A 25,733-nucleotide genomic window follows, 5' to 3' on the forward strand; every position below is an offset into this window, starting at 1 on the left:
AGTTGACTTAGTCACACCTCTGTAGATCGGCAACATTACAAGCAACCAATAAAGGGGTACAAAAGTCACAATTGCTATGTACGTAAAGAAATCAGGCATCAGGCAGAAAAGTTTTTCCCCACACAGTGTAATCCCAGTGGAGTCCAAACCCCCCAAACCTCCTCTAGTGGTCCGATCTCTCCTCTCGTCTAACGGCAGACCGGTCCCGTTCCACTGAGCGGACGGGGGCGGGCGGGGGGGCAGCGAGGCGTGGCCCGGCCCGGTGCAGAGGCGGCCGGTGACGGAGGAACGACCGAACTGCTTCCTTTACCTGCCGCAGCAAAGCAAATCACCACTGTTGTAGAAACACCATGGAACTGCAATTTTGATGTTTTCTTCCTTCTTGAACATTAATTTTACATGATGATTTATGTACTGAGTGAGTTTCATGACCCTAAGGCCCCAGTCAAAATCCATGATAGCATTTCATAAATGCTTGGTTGTCAACATAGGGAAGTCGTTCTGCATTTATGAAAAACATACTTTTAGAAGATCCGTGGCTTTTGTCCAACAATACTACATTTCCATAGCTTATCAAGGTCAATTTATGTACTTGTACAATTTATGTACCTATTAAGTTTGATAGGGAAGAATCGTGGAATAATATCATCACTGTCATCGTTGGAGCCTAGATCATACAGGGATTGAGTGGTTTTTGCATGCATGATAAAACAGCCGTCAATTACCTGTGTTTGTATAATCTGTCTGTTTATACACAAATTAGTTGTTCAGTTACAGATCATATTAGTTTTCCATTTTTAATACATTGTCAGAAATGAGAAGCCTTATCGTTTTTACCTGGATTTCACTGGTTACTCTATCCAAATTAAAGTGAAAATGCATTTATCAATACATAGGATATAATGTTACTATCCCTTGTGCCATAATCCAAGGTCAGCATTCATCCCAATTAAAGTGAAAACAGTCTAATTTAATGGGTTTTCATTTCAGGCCTCAAGGCAATAAAGACTAGAAGGTTTGAAAAGGTGTGTAGGCCTCGGTATCCACTGTTCATGGTTCATGGTTCATAGTCGAAATTCTGATCCCAATTCCATATAATTTAATTAGTATGAATGTAAAATTGATATCTATATGAGGAATTGGAGATAAATTGATGTCTTCTCTGAGTATGACCTTACTACTGGTCCTCTATGTTCAGCTCTGACTGGTTTCCCCTTCAGTACCTGCAGAGCGTTCTTCACTGTCTTCTGCAGCTCCTGTCGGTTCACACACGGCTTCAGCTCCTTTTCCGCTTCACACTGGCCTTCTGATTGGCTGTCAGATTGGCTCTCTGTGTTCTCATTGGTCAGGGCCATCTTTCTCATCTCCTTGCACAGTCTGGGAACACATTATACCACAAGACACTCGTTTAAGGTGAGTAAGAAGAGGAGCAGTTGTATCTTCGCTCATTGACAGTGAGCTGAGTGTGGTTTAATTTAGCCATAGTTCATCTAGATTAGATAGCATATAATTTAACCCAATCTAAGTATTCATGCCTAATTTACATGTTGCACACACCAATTAAACAGCTAAATCAATCAGGAATCCCTACATGGCTTTCTTATGAGCTCTTCAGCACAAAATGTATCTTAACAAGTCAAGAGATAAGGAAATGTACATGGACTTTCACTGTCTTCTGATATGTTTGGCCTCTGAATTGCAGAATGTTTACTTATCAGATTGTTCATCCTCTGCCTTGTGGCTCTATATTTTTGTTTGGCTGGTTTTCCGCCTGATTCAGAGCAGGCAGGTCAGTTGAAAACAAGTGCAAACTCCACCCAGCTGGTGCCTCACTGTCCAACCAGGAGCCCTTAATCAGGTTCGCTCACAGTCTGTCATTAAACCTCCCGTGAGTGGGGAAGTAAGACTCTCTTCCCCTTGGGCAAGGCACTTAACCCACAACTGTTTCAATGGCCAACAGCAGAAGACTGAAGGTTGTACTGGGAAACTCCCAGATGTGAATGTGTGGAACAGATTTGTTAAACATTTTCATTCTTTGTCATGCAATGTTGTGTTAAACTGCATCACATTGTTCCTAATGTATGTTATGTGTTCTAAAATCAGTGTACAGCGCGAAGTCTCCTGGCTTTTTGCTGCATGTTGTGCTGCTGACCGTTGTTGATGAGAGGAAGACCTGCAGGAGCGGACTGAGTCCATCAGCTGGAGTCTGATCTCCTGGCCGGCCGGACTGGACAGAACATCACACACACTGCAGTCTGGAAACACACTCAGCAGCACAGGGAGCACCTACACACACACACACACACACACACACACACACACATACAGTATTGGCATCGACATATACACACACATACACCTACACATGTGTTCACACACATACACGCACATGCTCACACATCCAGATAATCACACACACATAAACATACACATACACATGTTCAAATGTACATGCACTCATATATGCATACACACACACACACATACATACACACGCAAGTCATTCCATTGACTTCCATAAGCTGTGTCAATAATAAGAATAAGTAACAGAGCTGTTTCATAAGGACTTTTATGTGATTTTCAGAATTATGGCTTCATACACCACTGATTTCCACTTGCACTGATCAAAAACGCTGATAGGAAGCTGGTGCCTGGGGTAAAACGTCATGTGTTTCCTAAGTTGGAGCTTTGATCAGTGATCAATAGGTTAACATGAGAGGCCTTTCAGCCTCAAATAGCACTAAATACGTTGTGTTGCATCAGCGTGGCGCTGTAGCTTTGAAAGAGGATCAGAGGGGGAAAGCGTATGTCCAGATTCATCAATATGCAGATCTAGCTTTGGCATTTTTTCACTTTGTGTACAAACAAGAAGTTGAGTTGAAACAAACTACAACAGAGCCACAAACTACAGCCAGACGCTCGTATAGCATGTTACAATCAGGCTCTGATGCCTCTTCATGGGTCTTTAGAGGCTCTGACCTCCTGGTTGGTGGGGTCCAGGACCAGGCTGCTGATCACGTCCTGCCTGGTCCGCTGCAGGCTCAGCAGCTTGTGGAAGGCCTTGGCTCTGTTCCCATAGTACTGACTGGATCCTGGGTTGTACTGGACGGCCAGAGAAAACCTGTCAGCCGCTTCCTGGAAATGCCTGCAGACACCACACACACACACACACACACACACACAAATACAGATATAGCACAGAGAGAGGAAAATGTAACATTTAAAATAAAGAGTTGTGTAATTAATTATAATAATAGTAAACTAATCAAGATTAGATCAGCTTTATGCCTGCCTTTGTGTGTCTTTGGTTGGGTGTCAACCCTTATTTAACAAGATAATTTCATGTGTGCATGTCTGTTAGTTTAGTTGAGTATAATTTAGTTTAGTTCATGTTTGTGTTTTATTGTACATGTTTATTTAGTTTAGTTCATATCTGTTTTATTGTGTGTGTGTGTGTGTGTGTGTGTGTCTGACCCCTCCTGGAAGCTGTGGGAGCCCAGGGTGTTGTGAAGGACGGCGAGGCGGAGCCGGACGGCTGGGTCGTCGGGACTCATCATCTCCTCCGCCTGCTGGTAGTCCGCCAGCGCAAAACCCCACTCAGCCTGCTTAAAGAAACAGTCTGACACACACACACACACACACACACAAATAAATAAATCCTTCATTCATGTTTTCATTCATAGTAGTTACACCAGTTTGTAGACAAGGTGTGACTTAACTGACTTCTACTTCAAATTATAGAGCGTTCCCTCCCTTCCTGTGATTCATCAATCTAAAGATGTTGCTTGTTTTAAAGTAATAATCACGATCACTGATTGTATATAACGTAATAGTGATAATGAGCGGTGCACAGAACACAGGTGCACACCGTCTCTGTGTTCGTTGCTGTCTTTTCCAAAACAAATGTAGGAACGCCTCTGATTGGCTGAATGGCTGAATCCGTCCGTCCAGAAAAGGTTCAACCCAGTTGAAGTCGATTTTTTCGACTTTCGATTAATCATTTAGTGTAAAAAATGTCAAAAATAATGACAAATGCCCATCAAAAGTTCCCAGAGCCCAAAGCGATTCTTCCTCAGTCTGACCAGCAGCCAAAAAACCTAAAGTATTCATTTTATAATGAGATGAAACAGAGAAAAGCAGCAAATCTTAGCATTTGTGAAGCTGTAACCAACAAATGTTTGGTATTTTTACTTGATAAATGACTAAAATGATTAATCGATTATCAGAAATATAATCTATACATTTTCTGTTAATCGACCAATCAATTAATCGACTGTTTCAGGTCTAGATCAGTGTGTCCGCTGTCTAACCCCCCCCCCCCCCCCCCTCCCCTCCCTCACCTCCTCGGTTCAGGTAGAGGCCGCCCTCGCCCTTCTCCTCCTGGATGGCCTTGTTGAGCAGCAGCGTCGCCTCGGGGTAGAAGCCTCTGCTGAAGCACTGAACAGCAAAGTCGTTGTAGGTGAGCACCAGCTGGGCCTGCGCCTCCTGCTGCACGGCCCGGCGCTCCTCCTGCTCCCCCGCCTGACCTCTGACCTCCTCCTCCTCCTCCTCACTCAGCTCCACGGCCACGATCAGGTCCTCGATGGCTGCTGTGAAGTCTTTCAGACGCCGGTACAGAATCCCTCTGATGGAGAGACAGTAGGAGTGGCGTGGTTGAAGTGAGTTGAAATTAACTGTAACTCATCATAGTCATGAGTTAAGATTAGAAGAAACCTAGATTATCCCTGTGGGGAAACTGGGACGCTGCAGCAGCAACAGTAATAGGATACAGCACAAGAAAATAGAATATAAATAAGAATAGAGCGAATGGGAGTTTTAAACATAACTAAGGGACAGTTTCAACACTAACACTAATGGGGGTGTTAAATAGAAATGTATGAATGAAAGCATGAAAAAATGAACTACAGCACTATGAGGAAGCGCAAAATAAAAGCAGTAGAACATACTGAGGCAAAGAAGAAAAATGAAAAAAATCTACAAAGAAATATATACATGGAAGCATACTGTATGATAAGAACAGCACAAAGTATAAATAAGCTGAGCTGTTGAGTGAACTTTAAAGCCTATAGTGTTGTTATTTTTAATGCATAATACTGTTATAATATCAATGTTTAATAATCTTATGCTGTTTCTATTCTGCTTTTGTTGCTAGTACATTTTAATGCTTTTTACTTTACAGGACCTTGTAACTTTGCTGAGACAAGCGCTCTACTCTTATTCTAAACACTGCAGCGGGTCCAGCGGTGCATGCTGGGACGGGCTGACCTGAACAGGTAGTGCGTGTCCTGGGGGCGGAGCTCCAGGGCCGTGTTGATCTTGGCGAGGGCGCGGGGGAGCTGTCCGGTCAGTGCCCGGGCGACGGCCTCCTGCCTGGCCCGCTCGCTGGCCTGCTCCAGCCGGGCCAGCAGGCCGCCGGCCGCCGGACAGGCCGGGCTCAGAGCCAGAGCCGACCTCACATCACCGTAACACCGGGACATCTGGACGGGACAGGGTGTGGTTACTGTCTGCTGCTGGAACTGAACACATTCGCTTGTGTGTATAGATAATTTAAAGCTTTAAAATAATAAATAAATATGATATGTTATACATCATCAGTCTGTCTGTCAGTGACCCTTTGTGTTCATGCCTAAATTCCCCCGTTTGCCCCTGTCTGACCATCCAGACACATTTGTTTTATTGTTATTTCAGTGAGCTTATATTTCTGTCTTATTGTTTTTTTTATAGTTTTTTTGTTTTTTTTTGCTATTTTCTGGTCTTATTTTACTCTTGTGAAGCACTTTGTGACTTTGCTCTGTGAAAGGTGCTATATAAAGAAACTTTACTTACTTATATTTCAATTTATTTCCTCTGTTTCGTCATAGTTTGTTCTTTATGTAATAGCTAATTAAGGCATTTTCATTCATGGCACCATTCATTATTTGAATAATCATCTTGAATAGTCGTCTTGAATTTTTCTGTTTCTTCTCAGATTAAATGTCTTTATAAGACCCTTGGTTTATATTTCAACTGCAAAATACGGGTCTTTTTTTCCTCTGTGTGTTTTTATCATTTTTATATAAATTAAGAAACTCTAAATTCTAAAGTCTAATTAGTTAGAAATGTTGATAATTACTTTTTTTGCAGTTTACTTTCTTACAAGGAGAAACTTAAGGTTGTGACTTGACAACCAAGGTCAATTTTGAGTCCTGATAGAAATCTGATAGAGATCATAGAAATATCGTGTTACTATATTGTCAGGCACTGTGACCGAACTGTTCGGTTGTTTATAATGTTAATGATCTAATGACTGAAGCTTCTTCTGTCTTACTGATTTTATTGCAAGTTGCTCTGGATAAGAGCATCAGCTAAATGCCTAAATGTAAAATGTAACTGTTGCTGTAGCACCAGGCCGGCTAGCAGACCTGGTTGAGCTGTTGGTGCAGTCGGGCTCTGAGGGTGTAGAGGTCGGCGGCGGGACGGTCCGACGCCATCCAGTCATCCAGCAGCTTCAGACTGTCACTGTAGCGGCCCAGAGCCGTCAGACAGGCCAGGCTGCAACACACACCACACATTACAAGATAATGAATAATGTGTGAGTGTGTGAATAGAAACACTGTTTGATCCTCTACAAAGCAAGTAGTGTTGTCCACGATGTGCTCAAGGTGCTGTAATTGATCTCTATCGCCATCTGCTGGCTGTGATCTAGGCCTGCTTCATCTCTCTCACACCCAGGCTCAGCTAGAAGTAAAGCTCAATACTTTATTGCCATCTCAACATGGTTGATTGGGATTTGTTTTGGCAAGCTCACTTAAAACAGACAGAGAAGGACAGAATGGTTAAAATGAACCATAAGACGTAAAACACTTAAAACACATAGAACACAAGGTAACACATAAGATAGAAGCAATAAAATACCATTAAATGAAATAAAATATCACACTTCTTGGCCCATTTATTGACATTTAAATCCCCTCTATAGAACTGCTTGCAGGATAGTCACATTCAGACAGTCGCTTTCAGACAGAGAATCGTGGAAGTGTGTTTGAGTCTGTTTCTGATGAATGACATTTCCAAATCTGTTGCTCTACAGACTGTAAACTGCAGGCTACAGTTCGTATGTAATGTTTCGGGGGCCTGCTCACAAATACAGACTTGAGAGAAGAAGGTGCTGACCTCCTCAGCTGGTAGGCCCTGCAGCCGGGCTTCACCTCAGCAGCCTTGGTGAAAGACTCCAGAGCCTCGGGGAACAGGCCGCGGTCAAACAGACACTGACCCTGAGCACAACAGCACATGGGAAGATCAGCTTTACATTTTTTTTATGTTTAGGGTTTTAACTGACACTCTTATCCAGGCTATATTACAATGAGTGCAACAGTGGAATAAGCTTAGCCAATATTATGATTATGTATGATATAGAAACACTGAGTAACAAATTAAGGGCCAGGGAGGAAAAGCAGAAATGTTATTTTCTTCAATCATCATTGATAAACCAAACAAACCACCAAGAACTCACAGGTACACTAGTCACTAGCATGCATGTGCATTAGTTTGTGTTTTAATAAAATACATTTCATCTAATGTTATCTCATTTCATGTCTTAGGGTCATTTTAGGGTCACAGGTATATTCTGATACATCTGTTGTCAGGGCAGAGTCTGTGGCTTTGACCCTTGACCTCCCTGCCATCAGCTACATGTGATGTTGGTGATCTAGGAATTGAAGCTTCTTCTACTGTTGTGCACATTCTATGGATAAGAGCATCATGTAAACCCTAAAATGTAAATGTAAAAGTAATGATGAGACCAAGGGTGGAAGTAACTATTTACTCACATTACTGTAATTGAGTAGCTTTTTGGCATACTTGTACTTTCTGAGTACTTTTTAAAGTCAGTAATTTTACTTTTTGCAGAAGTATTGTACTTCACTACATTTTAAATCACATCCACGAAAGAGGACAGATTTTGTGGCTCTCCATCATCCATCGTAAACTGACAAACTGTGGATCCATTCACAGTGAACGATCAGTCAGCAAAGAGAAGAGTAATCTGGCTTTACTTTGTGCACTTTATTTTGTAATTTCCAAATTTTCCAGTTAAAAGAATCTAGTTTGAACTCTGTCCTCTCTCCTTTTAGAATCACATGGAAAAGATCCCAGCTAACAACGTTCTCCTTTCTAAAAAGTAACTCAGGATCTTTTACTCTGACGACATTTTAAATGAGGCACTTTTTACTTTTACTTAAAGTCGAGATGAAACGGCATTTCGAGAGTATCTAACTTCCGTATCGTGACGTATTTCCGAGTGAAACAGGAAAGACAGGCGGGACATAACGTTGGGAGGAATTTGATTTGAACGTTGAAAAGTGGGTGTGCTGTTGCTAGCTAGCTAACTAATGAATCTTAGCCTCTTAGCTCTGTGCGCTAAAAGTTGAAGATTGATTGATGGGTGGATGTCATGATATTATTGGTTGAAATTAGTTACGGGCATGCTTACGTAAGCACACGGCATATTTTGTTTTACAGGAAGAAAACATGATTGAATTTTGATATAAGAATACAATGAAATTGATTTTTGGTATTTTTTTTGGCATATATTGTTAAATAGGTGCACAGTATGACCGGGGATGTGATCTAAAAGGGTTAAAAAGGCATTTTTCATTTCATCTCGTCTTTAAGTAGATTTTTACAGTACTTTTACTTCTACTCCAGTAAAATATCAGCAAAGTAACAGTACTTGTACTTGAGTAGAACATTGTAGTACTCTTCCCCCCCTGGACGAGCCCCAGCTGAGGAGGCTGACCTGCAGGTAGTAGATGAAGGCCAGGCGGGCGCTGCAGGCCCCCGGCTGCAGCAGGAGAGCCTGTTTATAACAGACTGCTGCTGACTGGAAGTCACACAGCTGCAGGAAGGCCTCCGCCTGGCTCACATACAGCCGGGCCTGAAACACAGAAGCACAGCACAGGTTACTACACAGGAGAAAGGAGGGAGAGAGACAAAGAAACCCAAAGAGGCAAACAAGAAGCAAGAATAAAGTCAAGATGACAGCGACACAGGTGAATTGAAAACACCAGATTTGTATTATGTGTCACAGGATATTAGATTATTGCTAAAATATGAATCCCATGCTACATATTGTGATCATGACTATTATTCACTATTATTAGTCCTGATAATTTTGGGAACAAAACTAATTTGTTGCACTTTTTTTCATCTTGTATCAACAAATTAACTATAGCTGGCATTCTAAATAAAAATACATTAAACTGAACAAAAAATGTCATGTTTCAATATTGCCCAAATTCTGCAATTATTAACTGTGGAAACAAAAATCTAGCTGTGTGTTTATCCATGATTAATTGTGTGCCTTAAACTGTGTGAAACCTGTTGAGGCTGTAGAGTCAAGGCCTTGGAGAAGCAGGTCACAGCCTTTTCATACTGGGACCGTCCCATTGCCTCTTGTCCATTTGAATAACTGCAGAGGGAAAATCAGTTATTCCCTCCTGAACACACTAAACCCACTGATTGGATTTGTAAAATCACATTTCATTCAAATCAAATCAATAAACTTCATCCTTGCCAGAGAATTGTCTTGACAGGCATAAAAAACAAGCAATCCTAACACACTCCTCCACATATAAGCATATTATGGTAGAATAAACACACACTGCCTGTCAAAAGTTTGAGGACACCTCACCTTTTCTAAATTTTCAAAGTACTATTTGATTTTCTCTGTTATTTTTCATTGAAGAAGTAAGGGGAAAAATGCCTACAATGCTTTTGTAGGCTATTTACTAATACTTTGGATTTACTTTTGGATTTTGGATTTATTCAACACTCAGCTTCATGTTCATCAAAGTGTCTCTTTGTTGTGAAGAGAAGGTTTTGCCTTTTGTTCTGTCCTGCAGAGGCAGAGCGTCTCTGAGGAACGCCTGGAAAAACTGACTGTTCACATGAAGAGAGTGTGAGCAGCAGTTCAGCTGCTAACGAGGTAACGTATAATTTAATTGTTTACTGCAAACTGACAAAGAAAGCATGCTGATTTATGAAACATTTTCAGAAACTAAGTGTCCCCAAACTTTTGATGGGCAGTGTATATTCATATATATTCAGAATCATATCGCTGTTGTTCTGCGAAAACTTCAAGACTCCAGTCTTGGTGATTGGAGCTGCCCATCCTACTTCCATCCCTGATCTGTAAGAGTTTTCTGCCCTCAACAGACTATAAATGGACCTTTGCTCTTGTGACTGTTCCTTGTGTTCCCCCCTGTGGCTATCTTTCTGTTTTTCCTGTGCTTTTTTTGTGACTTGGTTCTGTGTCCCCTGTGTCTCTGTATTTGCCAGATGTTTGTGTGTGTACAGGCTGCAGAAACAAATTTCCTTTAAGAGGACAATAAAGAATCTATCTGCCTATCTGTCTCATAGCTCCACTATGGGTTGAGTAATTTCTATGACCCTTGGTCTTATGAAACTCTGTCAGAACTGTTCATGGATAAACTCAAAAACGCAATGTGGTCAAGCTGTCTTTCTTAGTTCCTGAAAAGTTGACATTTGAGAGAAATGAGGTTTTCACTGGTATGGTTAGTATAAACACACACTTCCACATTAAAACAGTTACGACAGCAGATATGGTAGAATACACCCTGGGCCACATAAGTAAATATAATATTGCTTGTGTTGTGGAAAAAATACATAAATGCAATTTTGCTATTTTTTTCAATTGAACTGAAAATGCACGTAGTGATTTATGTGTTGATTGACTTTCATGACCCTTGGACTTTAAAACCTGTTAAAATCCCACTGTATAATATAAAAAAATAAATGTCTGTCAATGAGATGAACAATAAGCATCTTTTTCTTCTCTTTTCTCCTGAAAAACTTTTTCCAGATGTTTTTTGTTCAATCACAGCTATATAAATGTTATTTTCTATAACAGTCTTAGTGAGGCTCACTGCTCTGAAGCCTTGCTCTGTATGATGAGGTTTCCCTGGAGGTCTGCTCTCTCTGGGCGTTTCTCTCCTGGTGCCAGAAAGATCCTACTGGAGCCAAACAGCTGCTTTAAGGTGCTTTCACGCCTGGCCTCCTCCAGGTCCTCTTCTGACACAGCAGTGGGGAACACACTCTGGTCTTCTGCCTGCTGGTGGAAATTCAACTGAGAAAGCTGTAACAGTAAAATCCCACATTTCGGCTGCAATAAGCTTTGCGAAGCTTCCCAATCTACCTACTGAGGTAGATAAATTCGTTAATTTCAGAATAATATTAATTTTTGTTTTACTCCCTTGAAAAGAAGTCAGTCAAATACTATTTACAATGGAAAGATAAATTAGACGAAGACTTATTACATCTTAAAAAGGTGGGTAAACCCTTTTTTACAATTATAAAGGTGGGTAACCTGAATTTAAGTAGTTTTACCCTCAGTTACATTCCTCCTATAAATGTTACAGAAGGCAGCTATCTGTGCATTTTCTCATCAAACCAGTGTTTCTTGAAGAGTTTTTGGGAACCCTTTAAATTACAGGCCATTAATTAACTTACCTAGTAATAACTGGACATAACAAAGTAATACCCAAGTAAAATAGATCTAATAACTAGCTATAGCATTAGAATGACTGGTAATTACTGAGTAAGGTAGTATAAACGTATAAAAAGGTGATTTTATCTGTAATTGTTTTAGATAAGTAGAACTACCGCACACTTCTGAAAACTTAGAGAGGTGCTGGAGGAGAAGACAGATACGTTACCGTTAGCCTGTCTTTCAGCAGACACAGTTAGCTAGCTAACGTCTGATATATTTCTACAGATTTAGTGTTAATTTCAAATAGTTTTGTCAGAAAAAATGAATGTACCTGCTGGTCATTTCTGTCCGGAGAAGTGTCCATTGTTGTCAATTTGCTGATATAAGCTAAAGCTGTTGTTATGTTCACATTAGTTTTGCTCTCTTTTCACTTAGTTAGCTAACATTTTCAGTTGAGACTTTTTAGCTACTGCGTTATGATAAATCTAGATGTTACCATGGAAACCGTCTAACCGCACGTCTACACCACACGCTCGAGGCGCCAGAGGCTTTTATTTTCCAAACAGAGAGTATCCACGCGGAGTAAGAGGTTCCACTCCTGCCTACTCCGTCGTCGTTTAAATCTCAGACAGACAAAATCACCTCTTTTGTTGGCTCAGAGAGTGTCTCACATCCGGTCCAGTGGCCTGTCTTTTCTTTCTGAGAGAGAGATTCAGCAAAAACTGTGTAATGTGTATAGCTCTTAGAAAGTTATTGCTAGCAGGTGCTTCTGTTTGGTGCAGCCATCAGAAAGACTGATGGCTTCTACTGGAACATACAGTTTCACAATCTGATCGCTCATGGTAATTTCGCCTTGCATTATTAAAAGATCATGGCTAATAATCTAATTCTCTATGAGAAAAATGAATGGGAAATTTTCTTCCAGAGCCAGATGTCTTAACTCTATGTGCCTGAGAGCGACAGTGTGTGTCTCACTATTTAGTGTTTTGCTATCTAAATTGACGATCTTTGGCTAAGTGGAGTCATTGGGCTGCGCAGTTTTGACCAGCGACTTGCTTGGTCCGTTGCATGCATGATGGTTAGAAAAGTTGTCCGACTTGCTCCGCCGACCCGACTGCGCGAGCCACGGGAATCTCGCGGGACCGAGGCGGCTGCAGTTTTTGGAGCGAGGCGCTGCAGGTGCTCTCCACCGACTGCACAGCTCCGAGGATGATGGGAAACGCCTCGAGCTGAGCGCTTATTGGTTCATCACAGTTGTATCACACACCCACAGTGACATGAAGAGACTTAAGTTTTATATCTATTCCAAGATGTCACTCCATGAGCAGTCCGTATAACATTTTATTAGAACGCTATGTAATATTGTACATAAATGCCACCTGTAATGCCTAAAATAAAAATAAGTAACGTGAAGGTCTTGGTTGTTAGAGCAGTGAGTGTGAGTGGCGGCAATGCACCTTTTAAATTGTTTATCAACCGCCGTTAAACAAATCTGAAGAAGAAGAAAAAGACCAGTGAGTGTGCAGTCGGGGGTACGGAAGCCGAGAACGGCCGTGCTTGCAATTATTTTTTTTTAATGCCGTTATCTCGAGATCACGCGTTAATTATCTCGTGATCTCGAGAAAACTACCTTTGTTATCGACAACTGATTTAAGCTGAAACTGTCAGATGGAGGAGTACCCATTATTGATCAATGCATCAGACTGTACTTCAATCAAGGTGTAACACAGGCAGACCTTGGCTTGTGTCTTGTTATCTCGAGATAACAAGATAAATAAACCCGTTGTCTCGAGAAAACGAGGTTTGTTATCTCGAGATAACGGCATTAAAACAGTAATCACGGCCTTAAAAAATAATTGCAAGCACGGCCGTTCTCGGCTTCCGTAGGTCGGGAGTGTTCGGGAGTGTTCGGGCTGAACCTTTTGTTTCAACCATCTTCAACCGCCACAACGAAGACTTTTATTTTGAAAAGAGCAAACCAGGAAATGACAGGCACACACTTGATCAGCTGACTGGAATGTTGACAAAGCAAGTTGGCCGCTGGCCGGCGGGGAAGCAGAAAACATCTGACAGAGCAAATATGAGACATTTGTAGTTGAAGTGTCGGTATGTCGTGATACCTGCGATCAGCATATATGTGTTTAGTGGATTTGTGATTCAGTGTTCGTGTCGGAGCGAGGCTGCCGGTCGCTGCCTTGCTGCATCGGGTCCTCGGCTGTCAGTATGGACATCCAGGACGAAAGGAGACGGCTGCTGGATGCAGAAGGGGGAGATGAGGACGCAAACAGCGGGCTGAGGTCCGAGCAGGATGCCTATCTGGAGTGAGTAACACACACACACACACACACACACACACACACACACACAGTACACACTCTGTAATAAGGCATGACCAACACACACAGGGAACTGAATTAGATCTGTAATGCAGCACTGTTGCAAAAGCAGCTTTCTGCCACGCAGATCATTCATCCATGTCAGTGGGTGTTTACTACATAGTACTAAAAGACTGAACTGCTTACTCAGCAATGACCCATATTTCTTAGTGTGTTCAAGTACTTTTTCACTATTCGTTCTGGTGGCATCACACACACCACCATGAAAATATTCATTCAACTGTATTTTATTATCCTTGAGGTTTAAGGTGCGGATTCCATCTGTTTAAACAGGAGTGGAAAGATTACCAAAAGTAGTACTAGTAGCCTACTAAAGTGTTGTACTTGTACTTGAGTAGTACTGGAGTACCAGTACTTTGTTGAAATTTTACTTGAGTAGAAGTTAAATTACTGGTGTAAAAGTAAAAAGTAACTCATTTAAAATGTACTCAGATTAAAAGAGACCATTGTTCCTTATGATCTTTGCATACAAAAAGGACAGAGAGTTCAAACTAGATGCTTTTAATTTGAAAAGCTTTACAAAATAAATTGCATGAATAAACTAAAGGCAGATTACTCTTCTCTGCTGACTGTTCACTGCTAACTTAATGGCACCATCACTGGCCAGTTTCTACATGTAATAATTTTAAAATGTAACAAAGGACAGTACTTCAGACATAAACTAAACTCTGTTCTCCTATCAGATCGGACACGCTGACCTTTGACCTTTACCTCACACTGTCCCCGTTCCTCTTTCCGCAGCAAAGTGAGGAATGGGAAGTTGTACCTGGCGACGTTCGTCTCGGTCCTGGGACCCATGAGCTTCGGCTTCGTGTTGGGCTACAGCTCCCCGGCTATTCCAGAACTTTCCAGGATCCCAGACCTGAGGCTGCGGCTGGACGATGACCAGGCCTCCTGGTTCGGGGTACGATGTCACCATGTTTTAATGTCACATGCTTCTATGCAAAACACACTCTGCATGGGGCCAGTCCGTCCATCCGTCACGCACAACATATCTCAGCTGCCACTCAATGGATTTTCACGAAACACGCAGGAATGATGCATCTTGTTGCTCCATAATATTGTTTTAAATGGCACTGATTGGCCCAAAAGGAGACTGCATCATTTGTGTTTACTGTTGCCTGCCGTAGACAGTGGCACAAAATCTAAATGGCAGGTAAAAAGGGTTGATTTCCTGGTTAGAAACTATGGCGAAATGGCAAAAACTAATCATTTCAGTTTTTCACTGTTACTTCTATACATCTCAGAGTAATAAAATGTGTCAAATACTGAGAAAATGCTGCTCTCTAGGAAACCCCCCCCCCCACACACACACACACACACACACACACACAAGACAGTGATGGTTAGCTGACCAGATACTATCGTTAGCTAGCTAAGAAGCTAACATTATATAAATGCAAAATTGATCAGTTTTATCACTGGCAATGATAAAACACAGCACAGTAATTATCCATAGCTACTGAATTCTGTTCAGACGGCCATGTTGTACATGTAGAAACACAGTCTGCTGTTCACAGCCTCTGTTTCCCAAGAGCTGAGGACCTCCAACATGGCCGCCAGAGAGGGTGTTACATCACCTGAAAGCCCTCTGTTCTGCTTGAAATGTTGGAGATCAAGGAATTTGAACTTATTCTAATGTTGCTCTCAGAAGTGGCTCCAGATCAGATCAGTTAAATGTTGTGCTGTGTGTGTTCAGTCCATCGTGACGGTGGGGGCGGCGGTGGGCGGCCTGCTGGGCGGCTGGATGGTGGAGAAGATCGGCAGGAAGCTCAGTCTGATGTTCTGCTCGCTGCCGTTCGTCTTCGGCTTCACCGTCATCATCGCGGCTCAGAACGTGTGGATGCTGTACCTGGGCCGCGTGCTGACCGGCCTGGCCAGCGGCGTCACCTCGCTCGTCGTCCCGGTGAGTCCCGTCGTCTGGTCATGAAGATGGAAACTTCAGATGTCGTTGTTCTGGAGACTTAAAGCTACAATATTGTCACTGTTTGACAGGTTTATTCAGTCTGCAGGTTGGGAGCCAAGGAACTCAAAGTCTGGATGATTAGACAGAGTTTTATAGTGTTGAATATTCATGATTATTTTAATACAGATAGAATATAATAAAGCTATTGGTCAAAAAGTCATGTGAACAAGACTGAACCACCAATGATAATTATAGTTGTAGCACTTTAAGGAGATGCGTAATAAGAGGTGAGCAGCTTCTTCTAGAGGACAACAAGTTATTATTATTATTATAAGTTATTATTTTGTCAGTGTTTCTATGAGATTTGGGCGTTTGCACATTCCAGACTCAGTTCAGTGAGAAACACACAAGATGTTACTGTAGAGTTTAATGTTATAACAGTGAAGCAGATTCAGTGTTCTTGAGTTTTAGGCCCTTAAGGTGTAAATATGGGTCAAAGGTTACATATTACGTGAGCATATAGGAATGTTGCTTTTCCATTTCTTCCTCAACAACACTGAACTCCTACCTGCTCACTCATTATGTATTTCTTTGGATAAGAGCATCAGCTAAATCCCTAAAATGTAAAATGTAAATATAAGTCTCTCTGGATAAAAGCATCTGCTAAATGCCTAAAATATAAGTTCAAATGCCTCCCATCGCTCTCATTAACTTTTGTTGTTCTGGTATTTTTCTTTGTGTGTGACTTAATTTCCACTTTTTCCTTCTCACTTCCTCTTTGTCAGCTGTATATTTCGGAGATGGCACATGAGCGAGTCCGCGGGACGATCGGCTCCTGCGTGCAGCTCATGGTGGTGCTCGGCATCATGGGAGCGTATCTCACAGGTAGGTTTTACTGTCCTCAACTGTTGCTTTAACTTCGGACTGGTCTTTGGACTGGTTTCAAAGGCCCACAGGTCATGAAACTCACTAAACACATAAAGTAGTGTATAAAGTTCCCATTCAAGTCAGAAAAACAGCAAAAGCCCAGCGAGGTTCCTCCATCTCAGCAGTTTATAAGTTGTAAATCATTCAAGGAATTTTCCATAATCTATCCTACAACTTTATGACATCCACCTTTACTTACCATACAGTGTAGAACCACAGATCTGCCCTCCTGTCTTCAGATTCGTGATATCTTTGCTCTGTCTGGTTATCATCTGTATTGATTCCCTCTGTTGCTCTGTAAAACACCTTGTGACAAACCGCTTTTTGTTAGAAGCGCTGTAGAAATGCATGTGACTTGATTTGAGGTGACTCGGCAAGAAATGAGAAGTTCCCTAAGCTCTGTTGAAAATCCTTGATCAAAGGCCGTGAAGAAGAACCGGCCAATGGCGACCAAAACCTGTCCGTCACGTGATGCGATCACAATCACATTCCTGTCCCTCCTCCTGACAGCGGTCCCAGCGGCGGGGAGCTGCAGGGAGACGGCTAACCCTCGCTAATCTTGTTAGCAGCATGCCACCCGTGTTTACTCATTAGAAGCTCAATAGAAGCTACTGTGTGGCGCCGGGTGAGCCGTCTGCTGCTGCAGGAGAGGATGCTGCTCAGAGGAAGCAGACACAAAGGAATTCAGCTGTCAGGCTGTTTGAACGTGTAAACCTGGATAATGAGGTCGTTACGTCAGATTCACATCCTGTCTACTAGTGATGGGACGATATATCAAAATTCAATATATCGGAATATAAAAATACGACAATCCGTATGGTGGGTCAGGAACATGAATGGTGATATCAGCTCCATGTTATTCTGCTGTAATCACTGAGACGCTTGACCATCACAGTTTCACAAGCTCTCCATCCAAATTATATTATTGTCACTTTGTAATGACATTTTTAAATTGTTGTTTACATTCTAGCGGCCAATGGCATCGCTAGAAAGATTTGTGTCTCAGAAATAAACAGAATTCTGCACAGTCAGACTTTGTTGTCTTTGAACTTTTATACTTTTATATTACATCGTATCATGGTTGTATTGAGTCATGAACCTCAGATCACGTATCGAATCGTATCCTGAGATAAGCAGATCGTCCCTCGCTGTCAGAGCTTTTAAAAAAGATGTCAGGTCTGCCATATATACAGCCATCCCATTCACGATTTTTCCTACCTTCTTAATATAAGATTAGATGAAACTTTATTGATCCTTGTGGGGAAATCAGGTCGTTGCAGCAGCAAAAGTAATAGGATTCAACAGGGAAAAAGAAAATAGAATATAAGCACATAAGCAGTAAAAAACAGAACTAATCAATCAAAGCAATAAAACAGAGTGAAAACAGTTGTTGGGCTAGTTTAACATGTGCTGCTGACAATTTCAATCAATCAATCAATCAATCACAATGCTTTATTCATCCCTCAAGGGGCAGTTCAAGGTAAGCGAGTTCATAAACAACAAGAGACCACAATATACAGTCATTCATACTCATAAAGAGAAGAAGCACATGAGTCAGACTGTAGGAGTGAGAGCTGTGGCACAGAGTATGGATTACATGTATGGATTGATCTGTGGCTGTATTGATCTGAAGGACTCTTCCTGGACTGGCGCTGGCTGGCGATCTGCAGCTCGGTCCCTCCCACGCTCATGATGGTGTTCATGTGCTTCATGCCGGAGACGCCCCGGTTCCTGCTGTCCCAGGGCAAGAGGCGCGAGGCCGAGGAGGCGCTGCGCTTCCTGCGCGGCCCGGACGCCCCGGTGGAGTGGGAGTGCGCCCGCATCGAGGACGCCAGCGACGAGCAGGTGAGGGTCCGCCGGGCGGCTTGGTGATGAAACTGCAGAATAACAGATCTGAGATGGTGGTAAACACTGGTGAGAGGGCGGTTTTTAATTGATCTGACATGTGACTATCTAATGAACAGGCTGAGGCCGAAACGTTTGTGCATGATGTTTCTTCTGCATTCATAAGAATTAAAAAAAATAGTATAATGAGAACATAAAAGTTTTGGAAAACCCACTTCTTTTTTCTACTTAAGATATTCTGCTGGTTTTTACGCACCAATCAAAGCGTGGTGAGCGCTGTGATTCCTTCTACAGAGGGACTGAGGCGTGAATGTTTGGTTGACTGAAAAGAAGAATGGAAAAGAATAGAAACATCTGGTAGTAAGATAAGCCTGATGCCTCGTTCATAATCAAATGTTACGCATGTCATCTTCAACGCACCGTCGCCCCCAGCTGGTCGGAGAACCAGACGAGTCACACGCAGCGTCCAAACAGAAGCGCGCTTTCGATGATCGGTCCCATCTTGACTCAAATGTTTGGAGCAGGACGACCCTTTATGTCATAAAACTTAAAAAAAACAACACATTTTCTAGGGAGGTTATATTAGTCTTTAAAACCAGTCGTGTAGTGTGTCCCCAGCCTGGGATGGTCAGAAGACTTGCTGACTGAATGTTAATGAGCAGAGTGGATGTGTCACCTGATGGTTCTGGTCTGCCCACCTCAGGGTGCCAGCTTCCAGACTGCAGACCTGAAGGACCCGGGTGTCTACAAGCCTCTGGGCATCGGCATCATGCTGATGTTCTTCCAGCAGCTGACTGGCATCAACGCCATCATGTTCTACGCCGAGAACATATTTGAACAGGCGCATTTTAAGGTAAGGGGGCTTCAAACCTTTATTCGTTCAGGGAAAGTTAGCACAGATTTTGATATCTTCAAATGTGTGATGAATCTGTTTCGCACTTTATTAGTAAATCTGACTTTTACTCAACTGGATATCTTGTATGATGGAATGAGAAACTTTTAGCACTTTTTCTGAAAGCATGAATGACAGCTCGGGGCTCGGTGTGTGTGTTGTGCCTCAGGACAGCGACCTGGCCACCGTGATCGTGGCTCTGACTCAGGTCGTGTTCACAGGAGTGGCAGCGCTGATCATGGACAAGGCCGGGAGGAAAGTCCTTCTCATCATCTCAGGTTTCTATTTTAAGGATTATTTAATCTTGTTGGCATTTTTGCCTTTTAGACAGTTCAAGTTTTGAGGCCAGTAGAAGCCAAATTACGTTGGTTTCATAATTAAAGTCTTTCTTCCTTCCAGCAACACTTGAACAAGAATAATCTTTATGAAACAAACACATTTCAGTGAGCATTTATTAGGTTTGAAGCATTATATATATATAGATATAGATATAGATATATACTGTATATACATATAAAAATGTAACACCTACTCTGACACAATGATTGTTGGTATGAAATTAACATACATTATGAGTTACTATTATAGTTATGAGTCATTTTAACACCTTTGCTTACAGACTATTTCTGTTTTTGAGGACAGAACCATCTATATTTTTTAGATATCAACCATTTCATTCGAGGTAGCAACATTTTTCTAAAATGGATGCATAGTGTTTTATTTCTCCTTTTCTTCAGTTCTCCAGTTTTCCTCTCCAGGCAGCAGGTAGGACTGTGAGGTCATGACACATTTTGTCTCCTTGTTCCCTGTCCTGACCCAGGCGTTGCCATGGCGATCAGCACCACGGCGTTCGGGGTTTACTTCTACCTGATGAACAGACTCCACTCCGAGGCCTCGGTGAGCGTCCTGTCGGCGCTGCGGGGGGGGTGGAGCCAGGAGCCGCACCCCGACCTGGCCTGGCTCGCCCTCGCCAGCATGGGGGTTTTCATCACAGGTCAGACTCCCTGCTCACACTTACACAGCTAGTCCTGTAGAATGGTTTATCGCAGCCGAAGTCTGAAGTGAGATCAGTGTTTGTCACGTTGGCATCAGGCAGCTCAGGTCGTGGAAGTAATTCAAACCTGTAAAACAAGCTGAGCTGTGGACACGCCCTGCAGGACACACTGATGACTGTCACAACATGACACAACCATCACATGTTCACTCTCACTCCTGCTCACTCCTGCACTAAACTCACCCCAGTCCCTCCTGCTCCTACACTCCCTAAAACTTTCATCCCGCTCCCTCCTGCACTGTAAAAGTCTCTGTCCTAACTGCTCTTGAAAAGTTTTGTCCCACATGTCATGTTGTAACCAGAATGAATTGAGCTTGCTAGGCTAGCCTGTAACCCAGCTAGCTGGCACAATACAATGAATGAGGTGTGCAGTGGATTTAAGTGCCAGTGCAGTTCCAATGCAAAATATTGCATTGGGTCCCGCAGGAATGCAGGCTCCTACTCTGAACCTGTCACCGAGACAAATTCCTGTACTTTTGTCATATTTTGCGATTAAATCGACTGCAGTGACAAATTGGCACCAAAACAAAAGTTACAAAGTCCAGTAGTTTATCCGGTTAGCCACAGCAGAGACTGGAACCCGTCGTGACTGTTCTGCCTCAGGTTGTAAGTCGTCACATGAAGCCTTGCCTCTGCTCAGGTTTCGCTCTGGGCTGGGGTCCGATCCCCTGGCTGGTGATGTCGGAGATCTTCCCCACCAAAGTGAGGGGGTTTGCCAGCGCGGCGTGTGTCCTCACCAACTGGGGAACGGCCTTCATCATCACCAAGACCTTCCAGGACCTGATGGTGAGTGCTGAACAAACAGGCTGGTAGCCTGTGAAGGCAATTATTTCAGTGTTTTATTTCCGGCCTTCATCAGGATCTGTGGATGAGAAATCCACATCTGTCCTCAAGGAATTCACTAAATGTTTGTTAAATCGTCCCGTTGGTCAACTTCTCTGTCAAGTGATGAGAACAGACACCAAAATCATCCATGTGTCCCCGGTAGATCGCTGGCTCCGGGGCTCCATGCTAACACTTTAGCATTCACTATGTTGAGTGATAGTAGCTTCATGCTAACACTTTAGCATCCACTATGTTGAGTGATAGTAGCTTCATGCTAACACTTTAGCATACACTTGAGTGAGGGGACCTCATCTCACCATCAGTTGGACACCAATAATATATTTAATCTAGTTTCAGTGATCACAGAAAACAAATTACATTAGGAAATCAATGATGATGGACTTGGATTGCAACTTTTAGAGACCTCCCCCATATTTTGAACCATGATAATAATCATTATATGTATTGTAATATTTATAATAATTATTATTATATAATAACTAATGAAGAACCCTCATGAATATTCATCACTGTTAACACATTTCACCATACTATGCATATGCGAAACAGGAGCACCTGCTAAACAAAGTTGTTTTTTACTAATTTAAAGACACTTCTGTAGCTTAAACATTACACAGTTTTGACTGAATCTCGTCCTTGCACCCTGTGCTTCAGTATGTACTGTGAAGCTGTAAATAGTCTCTGTGTCTCTGCTCCAACATCACGGAGACAAATCCCTGTTGGTCTGGTTCTGGCTCTTGCAGGATCTGCTCACCAGCGCTGGAACCTTCTGGCTGTTTGCGGTGATGTGCGCTCTGAACGTCGTCTTCACCATCGCCTTCGTCCCAGAGACCAAGGGCAAGACGCTCGAGCAAATCCAAGCCAACTTCAGAGGGACGCCGGCTCGATAAACCCCGACCCGCCAAAACCGACAGCTCATCTCATCTCGTCTCATCTCATGTGCCAAAACCTGAAGCACAGAAGGATCTCACTCATTCACACCTCAGATTCCTGAACTGACTGATCCTCTGGACACCGTAGGGCATTTTTTAATCCTTTTTTAATCTGTTAAACCTGCAAAGTTGAAACACACTTATTCTTAGTTTTTATTACAGCAGCAACTTTGTGGATGGATTTGAATTTTCTGGATTTTAACCTGTGTCCTCATAATATGGAAGGAAATATAGGGTGAGGTGAAATTAATAGTCTATTCTACACAGTTTTTTGTAATTTCTTTGTTGACTCATCAACCGCTGATCAGAGGTATTTGTGGTATTTTAGAACATGTGCATGCATGTTTAATATTTCGAACAAGTTTTGACCCCCTGTTTCAATGAGTTTTGGTCATAGCATAACGTGCCATTTGGTGCATGTCAGGGCTGTAGACAAAACCAGCTTAGTCGAGTCCAAGTCAATTCCAAGACCAGGTGCAGTTGAGTTCAAGTCAAGACCGGGTCCAAAGGGGGTTGAGGCCAAGTCAAGACCGAGACTAGAACAGAGATGTAGATGTATCTGCAGGATCTTCAACATCCAGCTAATCGCTGTACAGACCACAGGTGAAATCCCTTCATTTGTTTATAGTGCAGCGGAAAAATAATCAAAATAATCCAAATTAATCATTTTTAAAACTTTCAGATAGGCAGGAAAAAGTCGAGTCAACAGCCAATAGTGGCTGAGACCGAGACAAGTCCGAGTCAACACAGTTACAAGACCGAGTCAAGTCGGAGACGTCAGGAAACCGTTCTGAGAATAAACCGGACTCAGTTCCTGCTGCACTGTGATTTATAATTCACTCTAATTTTGTAACTCTAAATGCATTTAGCTGTCAGCAGGTGCAGCAGGCTTCAGTGTTTTGCTCCACGACTCTGGCTAGCAGGACACACTGCTGATGATGGACGGACACACACACACACACACACACACACTGTTACTGTTCAAACCCCACACTGCGGTGGGGTTTGAACCTGCAACCGGTCAGTTACAGCAGTGATTCTCAACCTTTTTCATATCAAGGACCCAAGGACTCCTAATTAAGTCCACATTAGGGCCACAGACCCCCATTTGATGAGATTTTGTCTCTCTGACCCAAATCTGAGAATATTTTTATTGTCAGATATGATTTTGTCCAGAACTCCATGACTATCTGTATTGCAGGTAGAGAGATAACAGAGAAACTATGATCAGAACAGTCATTCTTCTACATTCTCTAACTGTGTTAACTTCTTGTAAATGAAATAATGCTGAAGTTTAACAATTCATCAATTTGCTGGGGACCCTCTGGAACCACCTCAAGGACCCCTGGTGGTCCCCGGACCCCACGTTGAGAACCACTGGGTTACGGGACAGTGCTGCTCCCTCCGCTCTGTACTGCCCCCTGTAGGCTCACTGCTGTCATCTCCTCCGCTCAGGACAGACAGGCTGAAAGACTTCCTCAGGTGTTGAGCAGCTGGACAACTGAAGGTCTAATATATGCACTAAAAAATATAGAGTTTTACTTAAATCTGTATTTATGACTGTCATTCACAAACGTAGCTGGTGCTGTGTGACATACAGTTCTTTTAGAGTCTGTACTCTTTACTGCGAGGGATTAGAGAGACAGGAGCGAGATGTTTTCCTAATTTTATAGCAGAACAAAAGCAAAACTTTATATGATTTCATCAACATAACACAGAAATCATTTATACTTTTACAGAGATTAAGATTCTGAAATCTGATATTCTGTAAAAATCTATGAAGTGCAGTTCTGCCCTTTTTGCACCAGATTTAATCTTTGGTTTGAGTCTTGAGTCTTGAATTTTCCTCTTTATTTTTATTTTTTGTATAATTATAAAAGTGTTGTTTTGACCATCAGACAGAGCTCAGCAAGAGCTTTCCAGTGATATATAATACTCACTTTCGGGAAAATTGTCACACTCCTTTTGGACTAAATCTTTCACTGGTACATATGATTTCCCCCCTCATGAGTAATTCAGCTTTTGTACACATACAGAAATTAACTGACCGACTTTTTACACATTTTTCTGTGGAACAAATTGGTTTCAAAATGCATGTGTTTAGTGATTATTGTTAGATCTTCTCAAAGTTCCTCCTTCTCCCAGTGGAAATGGATTGATATGAAATTTTCAACTCGGATTCTGGGATTCTCTTTTTCTGAATGTACAGAGGACAGTCAACTGAGAAGTATATTTGTTTTCCCATAATCCTTTGCAACGTCCACAACCTGCTGTTCATATTTCAGCTGGTTGGTTCTGTGTCCTGTATGGATGTTAGCTTCGTTTTCAACATCAACCTGGAACATGTTTCATTCAGAAAATACAAGCATTTTCTGGATTTTATACCTCCTTTATTCCCATTTGACACCAGCTTCAACCTCCTGTCTGGTGTTCTGACACAGTTACTGAAACAACATGTAGGGAAGTACGAAGACTTCTCCAAAAACAATATTTATATTCATATACAGTGCCAAATGTATTAGAATGAGACCAGAGTAATGTGTGGTATTCTACTCAAAAACTCACTAATACTGTAAGTGCATCTTGAAGGAATTTTGCAACAAAACAAAATAAACATGTAAATGTACTGAAGTTTAGGGAGGTGAACGCATCATCAACTGACTGACTGCTGACTGTTCATTTAACTTTGCATCGTTACATCTTCAGTGAGATGAACTGAAACCAAACAGATTCTGTGAAACTAAACTTTTGTACCTTCATCCAAAACTTACAACAGAAAGACTCTATGGAATCTTAACCGGACATTTTGTTATTTTAATAGTTTGTTACGATCATTTGCTCTTGGACTATTCTTGTAAATTCATTGGTTTTTTTTAGTATGGAACTTAAAGGTCGATGACTGATACACAGATTTGATGCTCCAGAAAAAAAGTGATTTGTCTGAAACTCTGTTTGGCTGTTTGAAATGTCGACTGTTTTGTAACTTGTTCACTTTCCTCTGTGTTTGGTCACTTTACATCTTCCATCCACATGTAGGCAGAGAAATCATAACATACTTTCTCTAGTTATTGGACAAATGTGGAGTTATAAGTAATTTCACCTTGAAATGGAAGACAAACTCAGATGAATTTCCTCACACCTTTCTCTGTCTGTAATTGTGGTATTTGAATATTTTTGTCTCTTATCTAATTGTGAAACATCATAAAATGTGTCTGCAAATAAAATCACTGTTTTGTTTGGAATATGTAGTGTTGTCCATTGGTGATCTTCTGCATTATTAACACCAGATATATTTCTCAGCTTAACTTTCACCCTACACATGTTGACCTGCAGGGCAGAAACGCATCAAAATGCATCTCTCATCAGGAATTACAAACACTCCCTCAGCAAATGTATCAAAGCACAATACAAAAAGCCTGTGGGATAATGTATGTTTATAATACGTTT

At 42.0% G+C, this 25,733-nt stretch overlaps 2 protein-coding genes across 2 annotated transcripts; one reads left to right on the forward strand and one right to left on the reverse strand.

Moving 5' to 3' along the window:
- Positions 1-163: 163 nt before the first annotated feature.
- On the reverse strand, positions 164-11,852 carry LOC139915006 (tetratricopeptide repeat protein 16). The gene is made up of 13 exons (XM_071903478.2): positions 11,820-11,852; positions 10,926-11,125; positions 9,358-9,448; positions 8,777-8,914; positions 7,153-7,253; positions 6,402-6,531; positions 5,266-5,477; positions 4,341-4,624; positions 3,475-3,619; positions 2,980-3,145; positions 2,134-2,286; positions 1,224-1,298; positions 164-310 (listed from the first exon to the last, which is right to left on the reverse strand). Exons 1-13 carry the CDS (start codon positions 11,850-11,852, stop codon positions 164-166), a joined length of 1,875 nt encoding a protein of 624 aa, XP_071759579.2.
- A 1,858-nt stretch (positions 11,853-13,710) lies between these two features.
- slc2a8 (solute carrier family 2 member 8) lies at positions 13,711-23,386 on the forward strand. The gene is made up of 10 exons (XM_071903486.2): positions 13,711-13,809; positions 14,626-14,788; positions 15,584-15,790; positions 16,576-16,675; positions 18,351-18,562; positions 19,266-19,415; positions 19,624-19,732; positions 20,275-20,448; positions 21,149-21,294; positions 22,098-23,386. The coding sequence occupies exons 1-10, from the start codon at positions 13,712-13,714 to the stop codon at positions 22,242-22,244; spliced, it is 1,506 nt and encodes a 501-aa protein (XP_071759587.1). The 5' UTR covers position 13,711; the 3' UTR covers positions 22,245-23,386.
- Positions 23,387-25,733: the final 2,347 nt, after the last annotated feature.

Source organism: Centroberyx gerrardi, chromosome 8, assembly GCF_048128805.1.
Source record: "Centroberyx gerrardi isolate f3 chromosome 8, fCenGer3.hap1.cur.20231027, whole genome shotgun sequence".
Lineage (NCBI taxonomy): Eukaryota > Metazoa > Chordata > Actinopteri > Beryciformes > Berycidae > Centroberyx > Centroberyx gerrardi.

Coding starts and splice junctions, on each gene's coding strand:
- LOC139915006 (XM_071903478.2), bottom strand. CDS start 11,852: ATGGACACTTCTCCGGACAGAAATGACCAGCAG. Junction 8,915..9,357: donor TGACTCTACAGCCTCAACAG/GTTTCACACAGT, acceptor TCTGTGTTTCAG/GCCCGGCTGTATGTGAGCCA. Junction 311..1,223: donor CAGTGAAGAACGCTCTGCAG/GTACTGAAGGGG, acceptor TTGCTGCGGCAG/GTAAAGGAAGCAGTTCGGTC.
- slc2a8 (XM_071903486.2), top strand. CDS start 13,712: ATGGACATCCAGGACGAAAGGAGACGGCTGCTGGATGCAGAAGGGGGA. Junction 14,789..15,583: donor ACCAGGCCTCCTGGTTCGGG/GTACGATGTCAC, acceptor GTGTGTGTTCAG/TCCATCGTGACGGTGGGGGC. Junction 19,733..20,274: donor AGTCCTTCTCATCATCTCAG/GTTTCTATTTTA, acceptor GTCCTGACCCAG/GCGTTGCCATGGCGATCAGC.